The following is a 19,288-nucleotide window of genomic DNA, read 5'->3' as shown; positions in this document are numbered from 1 at the left end:
CTCAATCTTGGCCAGCTCCAGCCTCTGCTTCCCACAGCCCACTCGGTGCCCAAGGTACTGGACCTCTGAGCACCCTACTGTGCACTTGTCTGGCTCCAGCATCAGCCACGTAGCCCTGATGCGGTCCAAAACGGTGCCTAGATGGACTAAGTGTTCCTCCCAGGTATTGCTGTAGATTGCGATGTCATCCAGGTATGCACAGGCATAATCCTGAAAGGAAAGGCGATCTACCATCCTCTGGAATCTCGCCGGAGCATTCTTCATCCTAGCCTACTTCCTGAGGTAATAATTTTCTGCTGATGTAGGCTACGGGGTGTTCACGGCCCTCCTCATCTACTTGACTCAGCAGTACTCCAAATCCGAACATGGAGACATCTGTATGAATAAAAAAATGTTTGGATGGGTTAGGAGCGGCCAGGATAGGGGCAGAGACTAGTACTGTCTTCAGTCTCTGGAGGGCAGCCTCGCACTAGGGGGACCATAGGACTGGTGGGGGTAAGTGTTTTCGGGTCCGGTCAGTCAGGGGTTTGGGCAGGGTGCTATAGTTGGGGACAAACTGATGGTAGTACCCTGCTGTACCAAGAAAGGCAAAAACTTGGATTTTGGTCTTAGGGGTCAGCAAGTTAGCGACTTCCTCAATCTTGGCCAGCTCCGGTCTCTGCTTCCCACAGCCCACTCAGTGCCCAAGGTACTGGACCTCTGAGAACCCTACTGTGCACTTGTCTGGCTCCAGCATCAGCCACGCAGCCCTGATGCGGTCCAAAAAGGTGCCTAGATGGACTAAGTGTTCCTCCCAGGTATCGCTGTAGATTGCGATGTCATCCAGGTATGCACAGGCATAATCCTGAAAGGAAAGGCGATCTACCATCCTCTGGAATGTCGCCGGAGCATTCTTCATCCCAAACGGCATGACCTTGAACTGGTACAGGCCAAATGGGGATGATGAATGCCAAATTCGTAATGGATTCTGGATCCAGGGGAATCTGCCAGTAACCCTTGCAGAGGTCTGACATTGTTAGGAAGTTACCCTGGGTGATGCAATCTTATAGTTCATCAACCAGGGGCATGGGATAGGCGTTGGTCGTGGTCTGGTCCGATGAGAAATAATATTATAAAACATTTTGTCTTAATATGTACAAACAGAACTACTAATTAATCCATATATTATGAGAAACAAAATTATAAAACATATTGCCTTAATAATTAATAAATAAATTTGTTAAGTAAAATCCACCATACTAGTTGATTGTGTATTTTGGATTAATGTCCATACAGTGTCAGCTGAATTGATTGGATGTATGAGATCTTGGGATTAATGTGACAACTACATCATTTTTTAATTTATTTATAATTCCTCTCTAGTAGATTCCAAAAAGAAGGGTTTTCAGAGTTTATATGATTAATATGATAACTGATGTGAAGTAGCTTTCTTATTCTGTCCTAATCCACCTTTAGTTTATTCCACCTTAAAGGGACAGTTTACTCAAAAATTATCTTCCCTTTAATTTGTTCCCAATGATCCACTTTACCTGCTGGATCGTATTAAATTATTTGCAAGTATTTCTATTACTTTTATATTGGCATTTGAAATAGCAGATTTAGCCTGTGGTATCCCCACCTATCCTGAAAATTTTTGGACTTAAGGCCAAGCTGTGTAAACACAGCCAGTAGAAGAAATTACACTGCATGTGGGGTATAGAAGAGATAAGGCAATAAAATGTTAATTTTCCATTGTTCTCACCAAGTATTGGTGTTTGGTTTACAGGCAGATATAAGATAAAGAAGCATGTATATGTATACAATGTGATAAAGTAATGAGATCTGATTAAACCTACAAGCTCAACCCATTTTACTAGGTTGTGGCTTCAAAACACAAAATCAGCTAATTTATATACACAAATAAACCTTAAAAAGCAAATCTCATACATTTTATTTTCTGCAGCTGGTAAAAAAAGTAATTAGAAACACATTAAGGGGGAAACTATTTTATCGTATACTGACCCTTTAATATTAAGAAGGAGTTGCCAGAGGCTAATTGCATAATTTCACATAACCTATCAGAAGTAAGGGAGATCTATAAATATGCTAATATTACACACCACACACATCTTGAAAAAAGCCCCCAGAGGTGAAATGTGTTGATTGTGTGTGTAAGAAAGAGACTCCAAGAGAGAGATTTATACAATCCAATATCAGGACTATTTGTGCTATTGCACATAGTGTGTGTGTAATTTCACGTATTTCGGGGATTTCTTTATCCTTAATCCTACTGACTCCTGGTACTAGACTTTAACCACAGAAGAACATTAAAACTCCCAAGTCTAGGAGTGTAATTGATTAATATTGTGAAGTTTGTCCAGCGAAGAAACGCACAGCATAAGATTGATCTCAGAAGCCGGTATCAGTGAACAGCTGATCGCCATACACGCCACACTCGTGCGATAGCCAAGAAGGAAGCTGAACCTATTCACACTGCTTAACACCCACACCGTGTGAGTGAGCAGTTCAGAGGATTCCCTAATTATTCCAGGAACAGAAGGACAGTCAATGTGACTGATACACTTATTTTGAGAGACGATCCATTCTCCTCCTGGCAATACTGCAACGTCATTAACGCCCTCTCTCTCAACGAAGAGTGAGAGGCGTGCAGGTACTTTCTCACTAACCCTTTGGTCACCATATTCAGATTGACTATCCCAACACCGTCAAATAAACTATATTTGAAATAACCATCTTGCCATACACACCATTTAATAACTGAACTAATTTTATAAATATCGATACATATTTTTTAATATGGATACATATTTTTAACTGACTAGTCTTTTCTGTGCAACTTTTTCACTTCTCTTTGATATAATTTTTGGCCATAACAAGCTTTCTAGACATATGTAGCTACCACCTAATATTTGTACATAGTAACATGGGCCTAGATTTGGAGTTTGGCGGTAGAAGGGCTGTTAACGCTCCGCGGGCTTTTTTCTGGCCGCACCATAAATTTAACTCTGGTATCGAGAGTTCAAACAAATGCTGCGTTAGGCTCCAAAAAAGGAGCGTAGAGCATTTTTACCGCAAATGCAACTCTCGATACCAGAGTTGCTTACGGACGCGGCCAGCCTCAAAAACGTGCTTGTGCACGATATCCCCATAGGAAACAATGGGGCTGTTTGAGCTGAAAAAAAACCTAACACCTGCAAAAAAGCAGCGTTCAGCTCCTAACGCAGCCCCATTGTTTCCTATGGGGAAACACTTCCTACGTCTGCACCTAACACTCTAACATGTACCCCGAGTCTAAACACCCCTAACCTTACACTTATTAACCCCTAATCTGCCGCCCCTGCTATCGCTGACCCCTGCATATTATTTTTAACCCCTAATCTGCCGCTCCGTAAACCGCCGCAACCTACGTTATCCCTATGTACCCCTAATCTGCTGCCCTAACATCGCCGACCCCTATATTATATTTATTAACCCCTAATCTGCCCCCCACAACGTCGCCGACACCTGCCTACACTTATTAACCCCTAATCTGCCGAGCGGACCTGAGCGCTACTATAATAAAGTTATTAACCCCTAATCCGCCTCACTAACCCTATCATAAATAGTATTAACCCCTAATCTGCCCTCCCTAACATCGCCGACAGCTAACTTCAATTATTAACCCCTAATCTGCCGACCGGAGCTCACCGTTACTATAATAAATGGATTAACCCCTAAAGCTAAGTCTAACCCTAACACTAACACCCCCCTAAGTTAAATATAATTTACATCTAACAAAATTAATTAACTCTTATTAAATAAATTATTCCTATTTAAAGCTAAATACTTACCTGTAAAATACATCCTAATATAGCTACAATATAAATTATAATTATATTATAGCTATTTTAGGATTTATATTTAGTTTACAGGCAACTTGGTAATTATTTTAACCAGGTACAATAGCTATTTAATAGTTACCTAGTTAAAATAATAACAAATTTACCTGTAAAATAAATCCTAACCTAAGATATAATTAAACCTAACACTACCCTATCAATAAATTAATTAAACTACCTACAATTACCTACAATTAACCTAACACTACACTATCAATAAATTAATTAAACACAATTGCTACAAATAAATACAATTACATAAACTAGCTAAAGTACAAAAAATAAAAAAGAACTAAGTTACAAAAAATAAAAAAATATTTACAAACATAAGAAAAATATTACAACAATTTTAAACTAATTACACCTACTCTAAGCCCCCTAATAAAATAACAAAGCCCCCCAAAATAAAAAATTCCCTACCCTATTCTAAATTAAAAAAGGTAAAAGCTCTTTTACCTTACCAGCCCTGAACAGGGCCCTTTGCGGGGCATGCCCCAAGAATTTCAGCTCTTTTGCCTGTAAAAAAAAACATACAATACCCCCCCCCAACATTACAACCCACCACCCACATACCCCTAATCTAACCCAAACCCCCCTTAAATAAACCTAACACTAAGCCCCTGAAGATCTTCCTACCTTGTCTTCACCATCCAGGTTCACCGATCCGTCCTGAAGAGCTCCTCCGATGTCCTGATCCAAGCCCAAGCGGGGGGCTGAAGAGGTCCATGATCCGGTCAAAGTCTTCATCCAAGCGGGGCAGAAGAGATCTTCCATCCGATTGAAGTCTTCATCCAGGCGGCATCTTCTATGGTCTTCTATCCGGAGCGAAGCGGCAGGATCCTGAAGACCTCCAGCGCGGAACATCCATCCGGCCCGACGACTGAACGACGAATGACTGTTCCTTTAAGGGACGTCATCCAAGATGGCGTCCCTCGAATTCCGATTAGCTGATAGGATTCTATCAGCCAATCGGAATTAAGGTAGGAATTTTCTGATTGGCTGATGGAATCAGCCAATCAGAATCAAGTTCAATCCGATTGGCTGATCCAATCAGCCAATCAGATTGAGCTCGCATTCTATTGGCTGTTCCAATAGAATGCAAGCTCAATCTGATTGGCTATCAGCCAATCGGAATTCGAGGGACGCCATCTTGGATGACGTCCCTTAAAGGAACAGTCATTCGTCGTTCAGTCGTCGGGCCGGATGGATGTTCCGCGCTGGAGGTCTTCAGGATCCTGCCGCTTCGCTCCGGATAGAAGACCATAGAAGATGCCGCCTGGATGAAGACTTCAATCAGATGGAAGATCTCTTCTGCCCCGCTTGGATGAAGACTTTGACCGGATCATGGACCTCTTCAGCCCCCCGCTTGGGCTTGGATCAGGACATCGGAGGAGCTCTTCAGGACGGATCGGTGAACCTGGATGGTGAAGACAAGGTAGGAAGATCTTCAGGGGCTTAGTGTTAGGTTTATTTAAGGGGGGTTTGGGTTAGATTAGGGGTATGTGGGTGGTGGGTTGTAATGTTGGGGGGGGGGTTATTGTATGTTTTTTTTTACAGGCAAAAGAGCTGAAATTCTTGGGGCATGCCCCGCAAAGGGCCCTGTTCAGGGCTGGTAAGGTAAAAGAGCTTTTACCTTTTTTAATTTAGAATAGGGTAGGGAATTTTTTATTTTGGGGGGCTTTGTTATTTTATTAGGGGGCTTAGAGTAGGTGTAATTAGTTTAAGATCGTTGTAATATTTTTCTTATGTTTGTAAATATTTTTTTATTTTTCGTAACTTAGTTCTTTTTTATTTTTTGTACTTTAGCTAGTTTATGTAATTGTAGTTATTTGTAGCAATTGTATTTAATTAATTTATTGATAGTGTAGTGTTAGGTTAATTGTAGGTAATTGTAGGTAGTTTATTTAATTAATTTATTGATAGGGTAGTGTTAGGTTTAATTATATCTTAGGTTAGGATTTATTTTACAGGTAAATTTGTTATTATTTTAACTAGGTAACTATTAAATAGCTATTAACTATTTAATAGCTATTGTACCTGGTTAAAATAATGACAAAGTTACCTGTAAAATAAATATTAATCCTAAAATAGCTATAATATAATTATAATTTATATTGTAGCTATATTAGGATTTATTTTACAGGTAAGTATTTAGCTTTAAATAGGAATAATTTATTTAATAAGAGTTAATTAATTTCGTTAGATGTAAATTATATTTAAGTTAGGGGGGTGTTAGTGTTAGGGTTAGACTTAGCTTTAGGGGTTAATCCATTTATTATAGTAGCGATGAGCTCCGGTCGGCAGATTAGGGGTTAATAATTGAAGTTAGGTGTCGGCGATGTTAGGGAGGGCAGATTAGTGGTTAATACTATTTATTATAGGGTTAGTGAGGCGGATTAGGGGTTAATAACTTTATTATAGTAGCGCTCAGGTCCGCTCGGCAGATTAGGGGTTAATAAGTGTAGGCAGGTGTCGGCGACGTTGAGGGGGGCAGATTAGGGGTTAATAAATATAATATAGGGGTCGGCGGTGTTAGGGGCAGCAGATTAGGGGTACATAGGGATAACGTAGGTGGCGGCGCTTTGCGGTCGGAAGATTAGGGGTTAATTATTTTAAGTAGCTGGCGGCGACGTTGTGGGGGGCAGGTTAGGGGTTAATAAATGTAATACAGGGGTCGGCGGTGTTAGGGGCAGCAGATTAGGGGTACATAAGTATAACGTAGGTGGCGGTCGGCAGATTAGGGGTTAAACATTTTTAATCGAGTGGCGGCGATGTGGGGGGAGCTCGGTTTAGGGGTACATAGGTAGTTTATGGGTGTTAGTGTACTTTAGGGTACAGTAGTTAAGAGCTTTATGAACCGGCGTTAGCCCAGAAAGCTCTTAACTACTGCTATTTTCCTGCGGCTGGAGTTTTGTCGTTAGAGCTCTAACGCTCACTTCAGAAACGACTCTAAATACCGGCGTTAGGAAGATCCCATTGAAAAGATAGGATACGCAATTGACGTAAGGGGATCTGTGGTATGGAAAAGTCGCGGCTGAAAAGTGAGCGTTAGACCCTTTAATCACTGACTCCAAATACCAGCGGGCGGCCAAAACCAGCGTTAGGAGCCTCTAACGCTGGTTTTCATGGCTAACGCCAAACTCCAAATCTAGGCCATAGTAGATGAGCTTGAAAAAAGACCGAAGTCTATCGATTTCAACCTATACAAATCTAAAATATATACAAAAAACTTGAGTTAAACTTAAATAATCCCACTAAAAGGTGACCCATTTAATACTAGCAATCATATCCATGAATTTTGCTTATAGACAGAAATGTATCCAAATAATTTTTAAATGTATCTAGGGTATTGGTACCTTCTTTGGTAATGAGTTCCATAATTTTATTGCTCTTACAGTGAAAAAACATTTCCGTTGCAGGAGATTAAATCTCCTCTCCTCCAACCTTAAATTGTGACCTCTGGTCACAAACAATTTTCTTGGAATAAACAGGGCTTCTGCCATCTCTGTATATGGGCCTTGAATATATTTATATAAAGTAATCATGTCACCTCTTAAGCGCCCTTTTTCTAAAGAAAACAGACCCAGTTTGGCTAGCCTCTCCTCATAAGTTAAATTCTCCAATCCCCTTATTAGCTTTGTGGCCCTTCTCTGAACTTTTTCTAGTTCTGCAATATCTTTTTTTGTGATTGGTCCCCAGAACTGCACTCCATACTCAAGGTGAGGTCTTACCAGGGCTTTATATAGTGACAGAATTATGCTTTCCTCCCTTGAGTCAATGCCTCTTTTAATACATGCTAGTTTTTTATTAGCCTTTGAAGCTGCTGACCTGCATTGTGCACCCATCTTTAGCTTGTTATCTATTACTACCCCCAAATAGCTTTCCTGCTGTGTTTGGCTAAGTCTTGTCCCATTGAAATAATACGTTGCCTGCTTATTTTTACTTCCAATATGTAGAACCTTGCATTTTCCCGTATTAAATCTAATTTTCCATTTACCTGCCCATACTTCTAATGACCTTACTTAACTTAGTATCATCTGCAAAAATAGAGATGTCGCTATTTAATCCTAGTTCCAAGTCATTTATAAAAATATTAAAAAGAATAGGGCCCAGCACTGTACTCCACTGATAATCTTTGTCCAATCTGAGTATGATCCATTTACTACTACTCGTTGCTCCCTATCTTTTATCCAGTTATTTATCCATAAACTATCATTTTCAGCTATTCCCAGTCCCTTAATTTTGTGCATTAATCTCTCATGTGGCACTGTATCAAACACCTTTGCAAAATCATTTCTCATAAAACTATGCTGATTAGAACTCAATCTTGTTTACACGAATATGCTCATCAATATAATCCATTATAATCCTTGATCATCCCTACTTCCCTTTTTGAAGAGTGGCACCACATCAGCTTTACATCAATCCTTGGGTACCATGCCTGAGGATAATGAGTCTTGAAAAATTAAGAGTAGAGGTTTGTCTATAACAGTGCCCTTAACACCCTTGGGAGATCTGAAATATTTTTTCTTTTCTTTTCCCTGGACGTCCAGTGCGAGCAATTTATATATATGCTCTTATAACTAGCTATTATTCTGATCACCGCCTCTAATTTATCCAATTGTTTCAGACATTGGTGCTATATAAATATTAGGTGCTATTCAGAAATGAGGTATTTTATTTTTTGTATTTTCTGTACTTTTTATAGGTTTGTATTTAGATTTTTAGATTTATTTATTGATGTATTGTTTTAACCATCAGACATTCTATATAGGCATTATACTGCTGTTATTAAAGAATTTGTATTTTTGTAATCTGCTTTTTTCGAGCTAGTCCCTTATGCATATTCTGGAATACTAATTATATATCTTACCTACAGACATATGGCCTACACCAATATTGTACACAAATACGATTATTATTGTATAGACTGATTTAAGTTGACACCAATAGCACATATTTATATTATAACTATTTCACTAGTCTACTTCGCTTTGTGAGATCTATACACTTAGACATTTAGAGTGCTTCCATTTAAACCCTATTAATAGAACTACTAGGCGTGACTACCATTATCCCCATATCATGTTTTTTTTACTAATTTATTTACCACCAGCCTAGAGCGCCAGTACTTACTATTCCCTGGTCGGTTTTCAGGGCCAGAACCTTCTGCCCCACTTCTAGGGTGCGGTTACGAGCATTACGGTCCTACTGGTTTATCGATGATAGGGAGGGGATGCAGGGAGGCTTAAGAGTGGTCACCGGTCTTCCCTACTCTCTGACAAATGTCGCAAGTACGGCAGTACTGCCTAACGTCTGCCGTAATCCTGGGCCAGAAGAAGGTCTGGGTCAGTCTGTGGCGGGTCTTAGTAATCCCTAAATATCCTGCCAGTAGAATGTCATGTCCGATATGCAGCAGATCATACCGATACTTTTTTGCGGTACCACCAACTGTAGCTTGGGCACCTGCTTGCTCCCACCACCCTCTGTAATCTGGTACAGAAGTCCTCTGTCCCATTTAAAGTGGTCCCCTTCTAACCCCCCTGGGTCGGTCCCCGCCCAGGCTTGGTAGGGAGCTAACGTCAGGTCGCTTTATATCTCCTGGGCAAAGTCAGAGGGGGAAGCCTAGGCGATCGGGTAGTCGGTTGGGGTAGTAGTCAGGTGGAGGTGGCTTACCTGGGTCCCAGGGTCGAGTGCTGCAGCTTGGAGTCTGGTAGGTGGTGGTTGGTGACTGGGCACATATCCGTGGGGCCATCCATAACGGAGGATGCAAGATGACCCAAGTAATTTCCCAACAAGATTTCCGCCGGCACGTGGGCCATGACTCCCACTTCAAGAGCACGGGAGCCAGCACCCAATCTAGGTGAACCTGTGCTGTAAGGATCCGGAGCAACTTACCCTCAGCCACACAAACTATAATGGATTTCCTAATCTTGTCCGAACTGGTGACCAGGTGTGGCTGGACAAGTGTAATGGTGGCTCCACTGCCCCGTAGTCCTTGGGCCTGCCGGCCGTTAATCCATACCGGATGGCGATGGTGCAGCCAATTGTCGCCAGCTGCCACCTGCACGAGGTCTACATCATACAGAAACCCAAATTCTTCTTCTGCCCAAGTGGCGGTGTACGCTGGGCTCCCTGACTCAAAGCAGTGAGCCACTCCTCTGGAAACCCCAGCTGGTGCTCTGGTACATTTGGGGTGGGGCAGATTCTTTGGACAATTGGACTGTACATGGCGTACTTGATCACTCCCGTAGCACCGGATTCCTGTGAGGAGCTTTATTCAATGTCTCAGGTTTCTGATCCCTGACCCATTCTCATACCTCCGGCGGGGAGAGGACATAATAATGTTCCATAAGGATGAAATGGGAGGCTTGGGCCAGGGAGGTCACTTGGCAACCAGAAAACCAATAGTCCAGGGAGCGTGTGAACTGGTGGGTCCACACTGTAAAGGGTTGCCCCTCTCTCCTCCTTAGGCTCCGAAACTTCAGACGGTGAGCCTCAGGGGTGATGGCATACTTAGCTAAGATGCACTCCTTCACCCACTCATACAGTAGTTTTGTTTGTCTTTCAGGGGTATGACCTTGAAGGCATCCAAGGCCCTCCCCTACAGCTTCCCAATCAGGAAGGTAACCCGGTCGGCATCAGCGATGCTGTGCAGCTCTCACTGAGTCTCAAACACCTGCAGGTATTGATAAATCTCCTCCTCTCCATCTTTAAAGGCACAGAAAGCCTTATTGGGTAACTTCTTCCTAGGGGAAGCAGGCCTCAGGTCGGCTGGTGCGGCTCACCCCATAGCTTTCTGGACCTCCAGCATTTTGAGGCATGTAGTGTCAGAAATAATCTGTGTGATAATCTTTTGGGGTGGTCCCATAGAGCGCCAACCACTACTGGATCTCCCTCTGGACCTCGGACATCTCAATCCCCCCAGTTAAGGGCTCACTGGCCTGATCGCTGGTTTGATCACCTTCCATCATCTCAGTGATGATCGCTGCCTTGTATTTGTTGCTGGCCACTTGTCCACAAACTTCCAGCAAGTCTTTAAGGGTACTTTTTTTTAAGCCCAGAGTACCGGTGCTCCATTTGAAGTGGGACTGGTGATGGCTTGGATGTTCCAGGTAGAAGGAAGCATCCCACCACTGCCAACCAGTTGTGAAGGACTCCGGCTACCCCGACTGGGTAGCTCCGCCAAAAAGGATCTTTCTTGTATCTGGAACCTGTAGCTGTAGAGCGGCAAAGTGATTATAGCAAGTAGCCCACCCTAAAAACCAGGAAAGACCAGTATTAAGATAAAACATGAATAGCCTTTATTGTGAAAAACACACCGCTTATATACACATTCCCATCTTGATCAGAGTCTTATCTGATCCCGCGCTTCCCACCCCTCAACACAGGCTGGCACCTCCATAGGAGCCATAGTCACATAGAGGCCCCACAAAGCTAGGTTGCGGTTTTGGGGTGATAGAATTTACATTGAAAGACATCTGCCTTACAATAAATCCACCTTATAGAACATTAACCTGTACACTTTAAGGTTGGTTCAAGGTAGTGTTTGCACTGTATCCTTTGAAGACGGAAAAATTTGTTACCATTTTTACTATCTCTACCCACATTAACTGCTTCAGGGTAGAAGTTTATAACACCCACTCTGCGTCAATTGGACATTTGCAAGCCCACTTTTGCTTGGTACTTTTATCACAAGGACATCAATATTTTTGGGGGGCTTTTCTCCCTTAAAATATTTTTAATATAAATATTCACAAACACATTGTTTGTGTTTTAGTTTGTGCCTAATAAAGGAGTTTTTAACAAACACCTACAAGCATTTATTTATTTCTCACTCTAAAAAGGAGAAGCAATAATTTCCATCTCCAGGAATAATCTCCATCTCCAGGATTTTTCTAACCATACCCCACAGAGGAGAAGCTTACCACACCCCACAGAGGAAAAGAGGTTATTGAAGGAAAGAAACACCATACTCCAACCGGCGGAACAGACGTTAACATCTTTAACACAGATAGGGATAAAATCCCCTTCACGTTTGAGGTCAAATAAGGTGAGCATTATTCTACTATTTATTGCTATACTATACACCATTGCTTTCATACTGCGCCATAAATTGTTTTCTGTTTATGTTTCCTCCCTTCTATGAGCGCTGACACCTGGACCCCATACTTCATACCCTAAACTTCTCATTCCATTGGTGATAGTGGAATATTCAGATATAGTTGCTATTGAAATACACCAGGAGTAACTTTTACAAGCAAAATTAACATTTGCTACACACACAGCGCAAGTTAATATACCCTCTGACTATATATATATATATATATATATATATATATATATATATATATATATATATATATATATATATATATAAATATATATATATATATATATATATATATATATATGTATGTATAAGTGTGCGTGTGTATATATATAAGTGTGTGTGTGTGTGTTTGTGTCTGCGTGTACATGTGTGTGTGTCTGTGTATGTATGTGTGTGTGTATGTGTGCGTATTTATAAGTGTGTGTGTTTGTGTGTGCGTGTATGTGTGTGTGTCTGTATGTGTATGTGTTTGTATGTTTAAGTGTGTGTGTGTACATGTGTGTGTCTGTGTATGCGTTTGTATGTATAAGTGTGTGTGTATGTGTTTGTGTGTGCATGTACATGTTTGTGTGTCAGTGTGTGTATGTATAAGTGAGTGTGTATAAGTGTGTATATGTGTGTACATGTGTGTGTGTGTGTGTCTGAGTATGTGTGTGTTTGTATACTTGTCTGTGTGTACTTGTGTGTGTGTGTCTGTGTATGTGTGTGCATGTATAAGTGTGTGTGTATGTGTGTGTGTCTTTGTATGTATGTATGTATAAGTGTGTGTGTGTACATGTGTGTGTGTCACTCTGTGTATGTGTTTATAACATTATAACTTCCTGATTGGTAGAGTTTATTTTGGAACTTGCTTGGGACAGTTTTTGAAATGAAACATTGTAAACAGGTCTTATATTACCAGGTGAGCCAGTGATTATCAGACTCACAGCAAGAAGCTCAGGAGGAAGGTTCTCTCCGGCTTGCAGACCCCTGTGAATAGACAGGAAGTGGTTCAGGTCCGGCTTCTCCTTAATACTGGGATTATGCAGACTGGTGTTCAGGATAATCAGGGAGAAGGACACTATGTAGCAGCTATCTGCCCCAACAGAGGTGAGAAAGGAGAATAGGGGGTTAATAGGTCAGTCTGAGCAAAGGTAACAGGCAGTAAACTCCTACAATGGTTTAGCAATTAAATAGTTACTTTTATCATAGAGGATGTGTAACACTGATGGTTGTAGGAAAGGAGAAGTGACCTGCACTAAACTAACACACAGCCAGCTGCAAATGACATCAGTTCTTAAAGTGAAGGTCAAGTCCGGGGTTGTGTTTATAATTTTTCAATAAGTTAGCTATAATTAATATGAGGTTCATTCATCAAATCATAGAAAAATGCAATAAAAAGTTTTATATTTTACGATCTGAATGCGCTCCGTTTCAGCATTACAATCCGCCCGTCACAGTGCCTTTATTGATTGACAGTTTTTCTCTCCAATGTTTGGTTTACCCCCGTGGCGTCCAGCCCCTTTTCTGTTTCGTCATTGAAACAATATGCGCATGCGTGCAATTAAACAGCGCGTCATCATCTGCATGCTCGTTCAGGTTACGCGCATGCGTTCTCCACTGTCATATTTTTTGATACATTGAATCAGCAGCATCTGTCTCCCGCATCCTAACAAACTAGCAGCGATCTCATCTAACCCACGAATTTGTTGTATTTGTTGTATTGCATACAAAGTTACGGCCGTAAATGAAACGCATGCGCTGTTTAGATGTGGCTACGCATGCGCATTTAGAAACAACACACGGTGCACGAGCGTAGTCCGCTTGAAAGAAAGAATGCAACTGAATAAGGAAGTGCTGTATGGGCGGAGATTAGAGCAATAACGGAGGTACATTATAATAACTGTTTATTTGCAACGGATGCGTTATTTAGAGATATAAAGTGAGCGACTAAGTGTTTATACTATAAGCTTCAAAATAATGTATTATGGAACCCAAAAATTGACCTTCACTTTAAACAGCAAGAGCAGCCCCTCTGCTGTACATATATACACTATTGTAGATATACACACTGCTGTACATATATACACACACACTGCTGCACTGTACATATACACACACACACTGCTGTACATATACACACACACACTGCTGTACTGTACTGTACATATACACACACACTGCTGTACATATACACACACACACTGCTGTACATAGACATACACACACTGCTGTACATATACACACACACTGCTGTACATGTATACACACACTGCTGTACATATACACACACACTGCTGTACATATACATACACACACTGCTGTACATACACAAACACCGCTTTACATATACATACACACACTGCTGTACATATACATACACACACTGCTGTACATATACACACACACCGCTGTACATATACATACACAATGCTGTACATGTATACACACACTGCTGTACATACATACACACACACTGCTGTACATATACACACACACTTCTGTACATATACATACACACACTGCTGTACATATACACACTGCTGTACATATACATACACACTCCTGTACATATATACACACACTACTGTACATATACATACACACACTGCTGTACATATACATACACAAACTGCTGTACATATACATACACACCGCTGTACATATACATACACAATGCTGTACATGTATACACACACTGCTGTACATACACACACACACACACACTGCTGTACATATACACACACACTTCTGTACATATACACACACACACTGCTGTACATATACATACACACTGCTGTACATATATACACACACTACTGTACATATACATACACACACTGCTGTACATATACATACACAAACTGCTGTACATATACATACACACTTCTGTACATATACACACACACTGCTGTACATACACACACACTGCTGTACATATACATACACAATGCTGTACATATACATACACACACTGCTGTACATATACATACACAATGCTGTACATGTATACACACACTGCTGTACATACACACACACACTGCTGTACATATACACACACACTACTGTACATATACATACACACACTGCTGTACATATATACACACACACACTGCTGTACATATACATACACACTGCTGTACATATATACACACACTGCTGTACATATACATACACACTTCTGTACATATACACACACACACTGCTGTACATACACACACACTGCTGTACATATACATACACACACTGCTGTACATATACATACACACACTGCTGTACATATACACACACACACCGCTGTACATATACATACACAATGCTGTACATATACACACACTGCTGTACATACACACACACACACTACTGTACATACACACACACTGCTGTACATATACACACACACACACACTACTGTACATACACACACATACTTCTGTACATATACACACACACACACACTACTGTACATATACACACACACTGCTGTACATACATACACACACTGCTGTACATATACACACACACACTGCTGTACATATACATACACAATGCTGTACATATACATACACTGCTGTACATATACACACACACACTACTGTACATATACACACACTGCTGTACATACACACACACACTGCTGTACATATACACACACACACTACTGTACATATACACACACACTGCTGTACATACACACACACACACTGCTGTACATACACACACACTGCTGTACATATACACACACACACTGCTGTACATACACACACACACTGCTGTACATATACACACACACACTGCTGTACATATACACACACACACAGTGCTGTACATACACACACATTGCTGTACATACACACACACACTACTGTACATATACGCACACACTGCTGTAAATACACACACACACACACACACACTGCTGTACATATACACACACTGCTGTACATACACACACACACTACTGTACATACACACACTGCTGTACATACACACACACACACACTGCTGTACATATACACACACACACTGCTGTACATACACACACACAAACTGCTGTAAATATACACACACACTGCTGTACATACACACACACACTGCTGTACATATACACACACTGCTGTACATATACACACACACACTGCTGAACATACACACACACTGCTGTACATACACACACAAACACTGCTGTACATATACACACACAAACTGCTGTACATATACACACACACACTGCTGTATATACACACACACTGCTGTACATACACACACACTGCTTTACATACACACACACACTGCTGTACATATACACACACACTGCTGTACATATACACACACACACTGCTGTACATAGACATACAAACAATGCTGTAAATACAGACACACACTGCTGTACATATACACACACACACTGCTGTACATACACACACACACTGCTGTACATATACACACACACACTGCTGTGCATACACACACACACTGCTGTACATATACACACACACTGCTGTACATATACACACACACACTGCTGTACATATACACACACACACTGCTGTACATACACACACACACTGCTGTACATATACACACACACACTGCTGTACATATAAACACACACACTGCTGTACATATACACACGCACACACACACACTGCTGTACATATACATACACACTGCTGTACATATACACACACACACTGCTGTACATATACACACACACTGCTATACATATACATATACACACACACTGCTATACATACACACACACACTTCTGTACATATACATACACACACTGCTGTACATATACACATACACAATGCTGTACATACACACACACTGCTGTACATATACACACACACACACACACTAAAGTACATATACACACACACTGCTGTACATACACACACACACACACACACACACACTACTGTACATAGACATATACACACTGCTGTACATAGACATATACACACTGCTGTACATATACACACACATACTGCTGTACATATACATACACACACTGCTGTACATATACACACACATACTGCTGTACATATACACACACACACTGCTGTATATATACATACACACACTGCTTTACATATACACACACACTGCTGTACATTTACATACACACACTGCTGTATATAGACATATATACACTTCTGTACATAGACATACACACTGCTATACACATACACTGCTGTACATATACACACACACACTGCTGTACATATATAATCATATACACATATATATACTGTTACAGGTACCGGGCTGCAAGGGTTAAATGCCCTACCCCCCTACTATTACCTTACCCCTGTTGTTTCTCAGCGGTTTTGGGCTCCTCAGAGAAACCGCTATCTCTAGGAGCCTCCTGGTGCTTGTTTTGTCCCACTGGAACTTGTCTTGAAAGAGCTGGTTACTGACCGGAAAAACCCTCCTAGGCTGGCCGGACTCCTGGAACTCCCTGTCGTCCACCTCACAACAGACACCCATCTAACCCCTCTCAGGCTGGCTGGGCTCCTGGAACTCCCGGTCAGCCACATAACAGCAGGACACCCGCTAACATTACCCCTGGTCGCTCCAGCAGCCCTTTGCCCCAGAGCTCTGCTCTTTTGGGGATTGGTAGCCCCTAGGGAGGACAAGAGGTGGGAGAATTACCAGAGGGGAGCTCATTTGGGAACCGGGGGTTTTGGACACCGCTTTTTGGACTGTGGCATCTGGTGACCGAGAGCTTTCAAATGACACCCTGGAAGTGCCGCCGCTCCCTCGGGATCACCCCGAAACCACCACCTCTGGGTCCTGGGATTCTGTGGGACTGTGGCTGCTATGGAGGCGCCAGTCTGTCTGGAGGGGCTGGAAAATTGTGGGATTGTCCAGATTCTTATCAAGATGAGTTTTTATATAAATGTTGTGTATTTGTCCCAATAAAAGGTAGTTCCTGTTTCACCTGAATGCCGGTATGTCTAGTTATTTGGGTGGACTCCTGCTAAAATCACTTTTCTGGGCTACATAGCAGCCTGTTCCATTCAGAGGAAGGACCCTCTGGCAGAGCTATCTAGTCTGGGTAGCCAGAGTCTGCCACAGGGTGGGACCCTGAATACTTGTGCTGTCAGGCATCAGGGGTGGCTACAGGCTGTGATCACTTGCCAGCTACATAGCTGCAGTCAGCAGGAAGGAAGCAGGACCGGTTTGGTGTAAACCCAGTCGGGGTAGCCGGGGTATCCGTTACATTGGCTGGCAGCAGTGGGATGCTTCCAAGTTCCTGGAACATTCAAACCACCACCTGAAGAGTGAAGACAAGTTCAGATGGAGACCCGAGGAAAGACTGTGGGCCCCAAGAGCAGACCAGCCCTCACCGAGAAATGCTGATAGGTGACTAGGCAGCCGGTGGGTCGGATGACGATCAGTGCCATGAGCAACCTCCTGCAGTGCCTAGCATGGCACCTAGTACCACATCTACCCCGGGGACAACTGCATCCGACATACAAAGGGAAGTGGAGTGGCGCCTGGCACTGTATGATACCCGGCCACCTCAGGAGGTCATCATAAAGATAACCTTGGAGGTTACCCAGCTCAGGTTATCGGAGCTTCACCAGTCTATGGGAGGTGTTTCTTCTGCCTCTGAGGTGCAGGCTCCCCGAGCGCCCAAGTTACCCCATGGGGCCTTACGGGCCTACAAAGAAGAGGCCCAATGTGAACTGCAGGGGGTCGCCCACGCCGACCGACTATCGGTCCTGATTGGCAAGCTGTCTGGATAGGTTTTAGCTGCTTTCCATTCCACCTTTCCAGACAACCAGAAAGACTATGGCAAGGTGAAAGACTGTATCCTTGCTCGTTATGGACTCACGCCGGAGACTCATCGGCAGAAATTCCGGGCACTCCGGAAACAAGAGGGGCAGCCTTTCACAGAGTGGACCCACAAGTTCACTAGGTCAGGGGCCTCCTGGCTAGCTCACTGTCAAGCCACCACTGGAACCGAAGTGGCACAGCTTTTCCTCCTGGAGCATTTTTACAACCATATTCCAGTCAAGGTCAAGGAATGGGTCCATGATCAAAGGCCCACCACAGCAGGCCAGGCGGCTGTTCTGGCGGACCAGTATGCAGATGCCTGCCACCCGGTTCCCTCTGACCCCCAGCCAGCCCTCCGCCTGGCTCCCACTGCCATTAAGCCCCCGGCAGCTCCCAACAGGCCCTCGACCCAGCCAGTCTTTATCCCCCCGGCAAGAGTCAGGGACTCCTGAGGATGCTTCGCCTGTGGGCAGCCTGGACATTTGAGGTGGGAATGCCCGACTCAGAACCAACCTCATCCAGCAG

The 19,288-nt window shown here is 42.5% G+C and overlaps 1 protein-coding gene across 1 annotated transcript in view; it reads right to left on the bottom strand.

Moving 5' to 3' along the window:
* Positions 1-19,288, bottom strand: part of CYTH4 (cytohesin 4) — a 150,778-nt gene that overhangs the window by 16,095 nt on the left and 115,395 nt on the right. The window contains exon 8 of the mRNA XM_053721226.1: positions 12,918-13,066. Within this exon, the coding sequence (XP_053577201.1) occupies positions 12,918-13,066 (149 nt within the window). The remainder of the gene's footprint in view (positions 1-12,917; positions 13,067-19,288) is intronic.

Source organism: Bombina bombina, chromosome 7 (genome assembly GCF_027579735.1).
Source record: "Bombina bombina isolate aBomBom1 chromosome 7, aBomBom1.pri, whole genome shotgun sequence".
NCBI classification, from domain to species: Eukaryota; Metazoa; Chordata; class Amphibia; order Anura; family Bombinatoridae; genus Bombina; species Bombina bombina.
The sequence above is the reverse complement of the archived record's forward strand: the minus strand, read 5'-3'. Positions and strand labels throughout refer to the sequence as shown.